Here is an 11,753-nt window from a genome sequence, read left to right as displayed (position 1 = left end):
GTTCAAGTACGTCACAGTCAGGGAGGCACATGTTTTCAGTTTCTATACGTGTTGTGGTTTTTAGTTTATTCTTCTCGCACTCACTGTTGGCTAGCTATAAGAATTTGTTGAAGCTCTTTTTAATACGGGTGATGACGACATTTCTCCAACTTTATTTAACAGGTAATGTAACGATTATTGGATGTAGGCCTGTCACAATGATTATTATACTGACATGTTGTATTATAGATAATAAATTGAAATATTTTTTGTAGGAATGGTTTGATATGGATTTCTTTAAGCCATGTCTGATGATCTGGCTTGTTGTTCTGGCCAATATTTGCCGATACCAATAATAAAACCACACATTTATGTTAAGTTATTGTAAAGTTCACAATTGAACTTTTTACGTCTGTAAAAAGAATAACAAAATGCATTTATCTTTCCTGTATGATAATTTGCTGCATGATTGTATAAACCTATAGCCATAGTTTTGTGTACTACCATTTGTACATTTGTAGGCAAATCTAATGTACTGAGGACTAACTAAGAATGACACATGAGTACTTTTGCCTTCAATACATTTCATTCTTATTAATGTGTGGGTTTTGTATGTTCACAACAACAAAAATCCATTGTTATTATTCCTTAAATAGATTTTTTACATTTTATGTATTTGTTTATTATTATTGGACTGACAGAAGAGCCATAACCATGAGCCCTAATCCAGATATTTGTAATCTTAATGAGATGAACACATGTTTGCAGAGTTATCCCGTCGTGTAATGTGTTAATTCCCACTTCACTGCAGCCATTTGTTCTGAAAGGATGACATCAGCTGTGTCTGTCAGTCCAGGCGCCACCACCACAATGCACAAAGCCAAACAAAACAGCCTCAAAGTTCACTGTACACAAACACAATTGTCATTTGTTCTCCAGTCGTGCAGATAATCCCTAACCAGCCCCCTCTTTTTCTCTTTTCCTGTATTGTCTTTTCCTTAGGCCCCTCCCATCTCTGGATTCTCCTCTGCAAGACTTCCATACTCCAACTGAAGATCCAGCAACCCCCAAAACACCAAAGACCCCACACAAAGAGGAGGAATCACAAATATTTCCTTCAGAGAAATCAGGTGGTAGCACTAATGCTATAGCAGATCCATCAAAACAAAAAGAGGACATTGCATTACTGAAAAAGAAGCTCAGTATTGACCTTCCGGACCCAGTGGTGGTTGAACCAATCAAGAAAGAGGAAACTCATGAAGTGCCAGTGTCAAAAGAGCCACGGTGGCCTATTCTACAAGTGACGACAGAAGAGCTGCTAAAAGTTGTCATCCCAGCAGTCAAAAATGAAGAAGTCCAGAGCAGACCAGATCCTGCAGTCCAGGCCATAACCACACGCACAGAGCAGAAGCCAGAGGAGTCTTTGGAAAAACATTTGGATAGCCAGCCACTGAACGAGCCAGTGGGTCCCGCTGAGCCTCTGAACAGTGGGTGAGTTGTGTTTTGTTTGTAATTCTCATAAACCTTACAGTGTTGGCTTGCATACTAACCTTTGGGGCCTTAACATGTTGCTATCATAAAGAGGCATCTAGGTGCTCGTAATGTGTAATGCAGTGGTAATAAAGTAATAGTTTCCAGTGAAAGTTTCATAAACCAAGGTAGATGAGTGGTATTGTCATCGCAACAAAAATGTGTTATACTTTGAGGGTAAACCTTAAACATAGTATAGCAGGGTATAACAAATAATAATGATTGAAGATGATTTTGGTCTTCTGATGCTGCTTAAGGTTGGGCGGTGTAGAATAACAGAAGGCAGCAGGGAGGATTCGTCAGGATAATTACAGGAGACAGCTGAGATGAGTCTTGAAGAATGAAACACAGAAGTAAAATATATATAAAAAATATGACTAAGTTGCAAGTACCCAGTGTGTTTATTAATCTTTACCTTTCTGATTGTAACACATTCTTAAATCAGTCTTTAAGTTCTTGTATTAGAGTCTGGTGGCTTTGTTTGGCTTTGAAACATGTCTGCTGGACTGTCAGTGTCTACAGTGTCCAATGCATGAAGGACAATTGGCTAATCGGCAAAGCAATTAACTCCTCATGGTTAAACTCTTCCATAATTCAAACAATCAATGTACTGTTTAGTTTTGCAGTAAATTAGAAGAGAATATGCTACTTTTCAATATTACTTTTAGTTTATTAGTATTTATTTTTTTAGAACAATGTATGTTTTAATAATAATTGTTGTTTTGGAGATATGCTAAATTAGAATATTAGTATTTTGTCAATAATTAAAATTTACCTCAAAATTAGACAGAAACATCCAGTGCAGCAGTTCTCAAACAACTGTATAAAGTAAGACTTCTGTTTTTTTATGGTTAATTTTATCATTCATTTACTTTTTGTGCAATATTTGAACTTCAACCAACATATTTACAGGTACATTTTAGCACATTAATGATGCACGGTTAAAATATTATTGGAATATTGTTATCGAGATGATGCAAACAAATATTATTTGTATAGTATTTGTAATAGTATTCATTTTTGTCAATGTAATTTTTTTTCAGAACAGAAAATCCATCAAAGTATATATGCTTTGTACCAGATTTTAAGTACAATACAATCTTAACATGATAGATCCGAGCCATTGTCACCAAGCTGTCTTCAGGATATAAGGATTAGAATAATATTAGAAGCTTTTAATTTAGCAATCTCTCTCATTTGTCACTCATCAGTTGAGCATGACATGTGCAGCACACGCCGAGCCGTCTGCATGCCACTGCAGCACTTGCTACCTGTCACTCACAACACTCGTCCCATCACCACTGTGGGTTTCACTGTAACAGTTTCAGGCCAATGACGTAGCTCTGTCTCTCTGCATACAGTTACGTTTACACTACAATACCAATAGTCGCTGGAGTAGCTTGGCCCTTTTATGATGCGAGGGGCTGTTGTGCATGTGCGTTTTTCCCCCACCCCCGGAGGTTGGCCCAATCTGTCAGTAACGCTCAGTGTGTTGCGGCTTTGTGACGTGAGGCCGTGGAGCTCGTAGTGGGAGGAATTTTTGGGCAGGCACTAAACCAACCCCACTGAAGTCATTTCCACCGGCCAGACAGTGGAACAACAGCCAGAGTTCAGAAAGACACTTGGGGAATGTGCTATGGACTTTAATGTGCTCAAGAGACCAGAAAACAGGACTCAAGAGATTAGTTTGGAGTTGCTTTTTCAAAGTTTGGCAATGGATTATTTGTCTGAGAACATCTAGGTAAGTTAAAGGAACATAATGTGGCTGTTCTACTTGGCATCTTCGCACTTCTGGTTCTAGTCCTTCCAGGTGGATACAACAGATGTCCTGTAGCCGTAGGTTACTGCCTCTGCTGACCTCACCAGAAGGGCAAAAGGGGAGGGTCCTAAAGTAAAACACAAAGATTAAAAAGTAGAAGTTAGGTTTCAAAATGGATCCCAAAAAATGCTACAGGTTAGAACATGTTCTGTCTGCCTTGGTGTGATTGTCAGTTTTCAAAGTAATTACGGGGAAACAACACAGACATGATTTATTATCTACTTCTAATGGCACCAAATATAAAATAGTTATAGGCTTTCTATTTGTATTTTTATGACACATTTTGTATGTATTTCTGCCTCAGTAATTTTAGATAAAGGTGGGATGTGCTGCCTCGTCCTGTAAATAGCCAAGTTGCCATAGCAAATCACTTCTGCTTGTTCAAGTACCTAATCCTATGTCTGTTTTGTATTTAGAAACTGTTTTGTTAGGTCTGAATTTGCTGGTACATGCATTGGCACCGCACAGACATGATTATTAAATGGGCTGTGCGCGTTCGAACAGCGTGAACTTACAATCATAGCAATAACACTTCACAGTCATCTGGTTTCATTTACTCTGTGCTGTTTATCATTTAGTTCTCAACATGCACTCCACTGTCTTCTCATACACAGCTGTTTCCAGTACTATTACAAGTGTCCGCACTGGCTCCAATGCAATATACACACTGTCACTTACGTTTACTTACCGATCAGTCGCGGAAGATTAATTGCAGGGATAGACGTTGGGGTCTCATTTAAAATATGAAAGATTATGCATTTTGTCCTCAATGTGTGTACAAGGCACGATAGCCTCCAGCTGCACATGCCAGCAGTATATTTATGTAAGAAGTGTCCTGCAAAAGTAGCACATGTTCTTAATACAGAATGGGCCAGCTGTTAACACGAGTCTCCCAAAACCTGTTCCGAACGTGTACATTTAAGGTCACCTCAGCTCAAAGTAGGTCTGTCAGAGTTACACATTTTGAAGTGCGATAAACTGCAGATTGAAGCTATGTGAAAAAAGCAATAGACGTTCATTGAAGTTACTATTCAAGCGTCTACAGCTCAGATATTGTCGGAACTCAAAAAGGTTCCCAACTAGTACAAAGAAAAAGGATAAATATTGAGCCTTAACAAATATTCTTCCGTCAATCATTTATTGGACAGTTTGTCAACGTTAATTATTGCGTAAAGTCAACATAAGTGTACGATATTTGTGAGAAAAAAACATCAAGATTGAACAATTAGTCACGATTGCTGAGAACATGACCAAACAACAGTGACATCTTTAATGTTCTTTCATTCCCATTGTCTAACATGCTTATGACCAGCTTTATGAAATCTAACCAACAAAATAAAATTAAAGTTAAGATGACAAGCCAGATAAAAAAAAGTTCTTTACATTTAGGTCATTTTTTGGACTTAATTTTGCTTCTAAAATAGTCAATTATTATTTCTTAGTTGTTACAATTATACTTTGACCTGAATAATCACTTTTATCGATGAACCGGATATTCTTGCCATCCCTTATGACAGGCCTGTTTCACAGCATCTTGTATATCAGCCGTTTTATAGACGCTGTTAAGCCTTATGACACTTTGTTGTGACTCGGCTGGTTCTATTTCCAGGCTGCAAATGCTCACGTGTGCACAGGAGGATATAGTCTAGCCAGGGATGGTTGATGTAGGCCATAGGTTTGTTCTTAGATGTAATGCAATAGAGAGAACAAATTATGAGCAAATTCTTCACACATGTGGGATCAATTAGAAACTTTTTTTTATGGTTGACAGGTGTTTTTGATGGAGTGATATGAACCAGAATGTGCCCAGGATATAAACTTTAAACTTGCTACGCCCTTAAAAAAAGCACCCAAACTCATTAAATGCTATTAAGTTCTACTTTACTGCAGGAGGCAATGGAGGATAACACAGGTCAGTTTCAGTAAAGTACAAAGGTATTTCCAAAGTGCCTGCGTCAGTCTTCATCCTATAGACCCTTAATGTGCAAACAAAAACATTCTAAATCCTGCAATGGTGGCAAACGGGAAGTGAATTATAATGAGATTTCAAAGGAAAATCTGGATTAACCTCAAAATAACCTTATTTATAAACCTTGTAAATATATGAATTGAAGTAAGTTTTGTCAAATAAAAAACACTCAGATACATTGAGGGACATCCAAGCCTGGCTTTGAATATATTTACCATTAGATTTTACATAATTTGTTTATTTAATTGAAGATTATGAGAGACAAAATGAAGGCAAATCCTGTTTTAATGGTCAAATACTCAAAGAAGAATTGATACAATAGTTTGTTTCATTTTATTTACATGTATATCCCATACTTAACCAATAATTATTCTTTTTGTGAAGCTCAAATACAAATTTGAGACTAGAATATTGTATGTATATATATATATATATATATATATATATATATATATATATATATACATACAATTTATATATATATATATATATATATATATATTATAAAAGACTGGTTTATCAAAAACAAATGAACAGGAACATTCATTTCATTTGATTGTTTTTGTTTATTTAATTGTGTCTGTGCAATCGTACATCTTTATTTTTATTTTTAAGAGCCAGCCACATTGTTCACTTCATTAATTTATCAGCGAAAACTTTTAAACAGATGTGCAAATAGTTTAATATTGACACACTCTCAAAAACAAAGATAAACTGCAAGTTGAGATTGATTGTTCATTGTTTTTTATTTAAGATGCAGGAGTTTCTAGGGCTGCACATTGACAATTGATCTTGCTTATGAAATTTAGATTGAAAGATATATTGATGAGTTAGTTATATGCAAAACATAAATACAGCGGGGGAAATGATCTTGTCATGCCGCTCAGACTTACAGGAGCCACTGGATGATTGTCGCACAAACTTGTCCAAAGTTAACTGATATCAGAAGTAGGCTGTTGTTAAGACCTACTAAATGCAGGAAAACTCCACAGAGCTATTTTTAGAGTTTAACAAGAGGAATGCCCCAAGTGGTGAGCAGCTGCATGGGCGTCCGTCGTGTTGCCTGTCAGATTAGAGGCTGCTCCATTCCTGATAAGTCTGACCTGGATCAAGGCCAAATCCACTCCACCAGGTGTCTCGTGATCACAGAGACAAGACCCGGATAAACAGTTGCTCACCTCCTGCACACGACTGCTGAAGGGAACCTGAGAAACATGGACCTGACCTGACTCTAGAGACCGTTACAGTTGGGACAGCTGGTATTTTACTCTTTATGTCACTTTTAGGATCTCAGTTTAGACAAAGCAGCGCAAACCAGCCTGTTTTGACACATTTAAGTGAGTATAATTTTCTTTTTCAAACCTAAAATGTGCACTCGTAATTGTGGTGCATTAGACTGGATACACGCAAACTCTTATGTTCACTGCCTAAAAATGTTTCGTTCTATTTGGACTTTAAAAAAAAACTGAATAATAGTAAATAAGTTACTATCTAATAGGGTTGTCAAGAGTAGATATTAATCAATACTAAACTAGTATTGATAGACACTGATACTGAAGAACAATCTTGAACCAGGCCACATGGTAGCATAAAGAAGGTATTCTTATTATGTGTTGAAAATGATGTCTATTGTTTAAAAAGGGAGTTTTTTACTCTGATTAGGTTCAGGGATTTTTTATTATCATTGTGGTATCAAAATGGGCATCGAGTATCAAGTCTGTTCTTTTGTATCAAAATCGAGTTTCAATTGCCCGGATTACACATGATGATGAGACTTCTTGATTTGACTTAATGTGCTTTAACCTTTTCTTTGGATGCCACCACTCTAATTTTATTCCATACTTATTTTGTTTCTCTCTGGTCCTGCCTGGTTTTGTTTTTGCTGTTTTATATTCTAAATAAGAGAAAAGATTACATAAAAATTAATCGCCTGGATGACAAAATGTTACTACAGAATGCGTTGTTTTAAACTAGACTAACTGATCCCATACTGTACAACATCATTTTATACATCCTCTCTTTTTACTAACACTGTGAGTGGCCAATGAGTCAAAACAAATGTTGACGGGACCATGCAGGCGCAGTATCTTGTCGAGTTTTCATTGAGTGATGTTTTGTGTTGTCCTCTTCGCAGGCCGTCCCACACAGACACCAGAGCTTATTCCCCTCCTGGTGTCCCCCCTGCACCTGTCTACCCTCCTGTTCCCGCTCCTCCCGCCCCGTCAGACTTCCCCACCCCTCCCCCCACACCGCCGAAGACACGCACACCTGAGGCCGCTCCTGCATCGCCCCAATTTCCTCCTCCACCTCCAGACCTTGAACCCATCCCCGAGCACACAGATCCACCGGCTGCGCAGCGTCATCCACATTTAAGGTACGCTCCTCTGCTTTCGAAATAAAGCGGTGGTGATGTTTTATTTGGCATTGGTTGATTTGTTTTATCTGCTAAATAATCTCCAACCAGAAGATTAGTTTTGATTTAGTGCCCTGTGTTTCAACCAGCAGAGCATTTTTGATCTTTGAACTAAATTATGCTCATTGCCTCATTGTGATCATTATATGTGTCTTTTGTGGTGAGTTTGTGTGACTTGCTCTCTAGCTTCTTGCTCTCTAAAGGAGATTTACCCAGTGACACATGCCCCTTTAGCCTACTTGATGAAAAGTAGACATGTCCTTATCCTCTCAAAGCCATCCCGGGTCAAACCAAGGCGTCAATCTGACATCTAGTGTAACAAATTTGTCCACAATTGTTTGTATTTTTTATTATTTTGATTCCTGTGTAGAGGGTTTGGTTTTCTCTGGCACTAATATACTAAATTAGCCAGCATTGATTTGGTAGTTTGGTAGTGATAAACATGTTCATAATGTTCACAATTATTGGGGAAAAAAGTTAGTTTTTGTCTATAATTTTTGAATATACATGTAACACAGAAGGAACGCACAGTTACATACGCTGCAATCCTCCACTGCCCTCTGCCATGTCAGCATCCTCCATTATTATAATGCTGTGCAATGAAATGACATATTATTATTGCCCCGCTCTTCATTACATAAAATCAAAGGAAATGGGATTTGCTCATGTCTGACTTTGGTGGTTATGGAAACTCAATTTGTTTTTGCGCTACAGTATGTGTGGTAGAGCTGTGGTTGTGCTGGTGGTTAGAAGGAAAGCATTAGGATTGGGTCCAGTTGAGTTTGAGTTAAGAAAGTATTTATTTACGATTACAATCTGCTTCATCTTATAAAACATTGTGTGACACTTTGATTGGCACTGACATTAAATTAAAAGTGTTAATCTTCCCTGGTTTATTTGATGACATTTGATTTGTATACTGTACTTGATTTTGTCCAATGGAACGTCTCAGCCTCTTTACAGGCAATAATTCTCTCCTCCAGCAGATGGAGCTGTATCAAAACACAGTCGTCTGGGTGCAGGAACAAAATGATGACAATGAAATCAGCATCTGCAATACATCAGTAAAAATCGAAGTATAAAAGTGTACATTTATTATACCGTTTGTTTTTTTTAATGGCCGGAATATGCAAATAATATGCAGTCTCAGAAATTGCATACATTTTCTTCACTAACAAAATGGGGAAAAGATTTAGCTTACGCACTTCTCACTGTATTTGCAATCAGCCGCACATTTCCAGTGAACTGTGAAACTCAAGCTAACCATGTCAGAGCCTGGAGTTGTGACAAGCCTGGTTTTCCATGTAGTCACAACTCGTATGTGCCATTGAGATATTATCAATGACTGTCTCAGACGTTTGAGTCAGTGGTCTCCCTTTGAGACGCTCCGATTTCACCACTAGCTCGTTTGAAGTTGATGGGAAAAGACTCTCAGAAACCTGAACGCTGGCGTATTATAACGATGTTGAGAACGAAGCTGGAAAATTGGTGCACAGAAAATCGACTCATTTTTTAATTAAATTGCTTGTTGCCTTCTCAAGTTTTGTCATGTATTTGTAGTCTTGTCTTGCCCCACTTAAAAGCATAATAAGCTAAAACAGTTTTACAAACATGTATTTTTTACCAGTATCCAGATACCATGATGTATCTGTAGAATAAACTTTATATAGAACTTTATACTGCCTGTACAGTCCTACATGTGTGAGTTGTGCTGACCCTGATTCAGTTTAAGTGCAGTTATGAATCTTTCAGGATTAACTGCCGCAGCCACATCTTCCACTGCCCGAGAACGTTGAATTTTTTATTTGAGATGGAGCTCAAGTCCAAGACGTCACACCAACAGATTAAAACGATTATTTGCATTGTCTTTTGTAATGAACTCAATTGGCAGCAAAAAGCAAAAGCGCATTTATCATCACATTAAATTAGCATAACATTAAAAACACCAAATAAATACATTGGAAAGAAAAAGTATAATATATTTTATATACTTTATATTTTCTGTGTCACTCTAATGTTGCAGTTGCTTTGAGTTCTAGTACAATCAATATTTTGGCTTGTGCAGACTGTTGTGGGAGTGGGCAGCAGCTCTTGTACTTGTCCCCTCGGGCTGTACAACATCGACTTTCATCCCCCCTGTGAGATTTCAATCCAGTCAATATTCATTTTCAATGGGGTTCATGTTTATTCTTCATGCAGCAACACTCGTGTACAAAGCGTGTCTGTGGTAGGGCTGAATGATTTTGAGAGTGCAATACTTTCTGACAAGTAAGCTTTGCAACTTATGTTTGAAAATCAAGATCAATGCGCTTTTTAAACATGTCAAGGCATTAACTTTTGAGAAAATACTGAACTAACACAAGAATCACATGCATTTCATAACATGTTTGTGCTCAACTGTGCTTTTGTAGCGATTGCACTTTTAAATCTTTTTTCACTTTAGTTATTGAGAACCAGGCACACGTTGGGGTTTGTTACTGTGGATCTCAGATGTTTACTCTGCACATAAGACACTTGAAACCTGCCCTAAACCACGATGTGATGTTAGCCGCGCCACAGGCTTGGATTTCTTTTGTTGTGCGTCCTCATTCCCCACACTTTCCCAGGAATTTGAACAATAGACATTCTCTGACTTCTCTCTCGGATTCTGCTACAGGCCTTATCAGACAATGGGATTTGAGATGAACCTGTTCCTTGTCTGAGATGATGGAAAACCTAAGCATTCGTGGATCTTTGATAATGCATTAGGCAAATATATCCATATTATATATAATATAATATATATTTTTTATATATGTATATATAATATATATTTTTTATATATGTATATATATATATCTAATTTACTGGCACTCAAGCTATGTATATATATATATATATATATATATATATATATATATATATATATATATAATATATATATATATATATATATATATATATATATATATATATATATATATATATATATATATATATATACATAGCTTGAGTGCCAGTAAATTAGATCAGCAGGTCTGCCATCTGTCCAATAATTTTACCTACAATTTTAGTACTTATTTGTATTCTAAACATTTCCAATTCTTATTCAATAGGAATCAGGGAAGGACGTTCAATTAAAAACTCCCTGAAAGGCAAAAGAGCCAATAACACTATAGACTAGTATTAGACTTTCTTCAATTTCACTCTTGTTTTTCCAAAAGCAATGAAAAAAACTAAAATATGTTTTTTGGTAAATAGTTCTTATACCACCATCTGTGTCGTTGTCTTTTGTTAACCAGGTCACTGTGCTGAAAATTCTACACATGCACCCTCGACTTAAATCCTATTGTTTACATGAAGCTTCTCTCTGGTTGGCTATACTGAGAATGGGAGCTTTCATTGGCTGAAAAGGAAGTCATCTTTACACAGCTAAAATACTGTTAATCGCACTGATGAGGCAAGGAACCACGGCAGTTTTGGGGTCTGCTATTGTCTGCTCTTTGAAGCTATTGGATTTGAAGTAGCTGCGTGTCTTTTTAAAGGGGCAGGAGACTGTTGTTGGGGGAGAGAGAGAGAAAGCGTGAGGGGGGGAGGAGGCAGTACGAGCGGCAACACACTGTGGCTCCATCAGCAAGAAGCGAGAGCCATTCACTTGTGCATGGAAGCGAGACTTTAACGCCAATTTGCACCGGATTGTTTTTGCTTTTTTTTTAACATTCAAGGATATCTCCCAACATTGCATTGTTTTACCGGGAAACCACACAGATGAGGACTAAAAACCAGCAGCGTGAGAGCAACAGACAAACAGGAGGATGCTGTATAAATTGGATGTCTCTTAATCATCTAATGGTGTGAACGCCTGATACGAGCGACATCTCCTTGGCGTCTCATCCTCCGCAGTGCAGCGAAGTAAACCTTCAAATCCCAAACAAGGAGCGCCGGCGAGAAGCAGAAGAAAAACATAAGGTTTTTTTTGGGTGAAGCAGGTGGATGTGGCGCGTGGCAGGGCATCAGGAGCAGGCAGGGGGGGCCGGGGAGCTCAACAAGGGGAGCCATGGGAG

The 11,753-nt window shown here is 37.6% G+C and overlaps 1 protein-coding gene across 11 annotated transcripts in view; it reads left to right on the top strand.

Annotated features, from left to right (window-relative positions):
* The window catches only part of tacc2 (transforming, acidic coiled-coil containing protein 2), a 52,894-nt gene that overhangs the window by 16,841 nt on the left and 24,300 nt on the right, over positions 1-11,753 (top strand). For all 11 annotated transcript variants that reach the window (XM_072437422.1, XM_072437421.1, XM_072437419.1 and 8 more), the window contains 2 exons: positions 982-1,470; positions 7,432-7,671. In XM_072437422.1, the coding sequence (XP_072293523.1) occupies positions 982-1,470; positions 7,432-7,671 (729 nt within the window). The remainder of the gene's footprint in view (positions 1-981; positions 1,471-7,431; positions 7,672-11,753) is intronic.

The sequence above is a fragment of the Eucyclogobius newberryi genome, unplaced genomic scaffold (assembly GCF_026437365.1).
Source record: "Eucyclogobius newberryi isolate DKJ021-1_F unplaced genomic scaffold, fEucNew1.0.hap1 SCAF_8, whole genome shotgun sequence".
Taxonomy (NCBI): Eukaryota; Metazoa; Chordata; class Actinopteri; order Gobiiformes; family Gobiidae; genus Eucyclogobius; species Eucyclogobius newberryi.
This window is presented reverse-complemented; position numbering and strand designations above follow the sequence as displayed.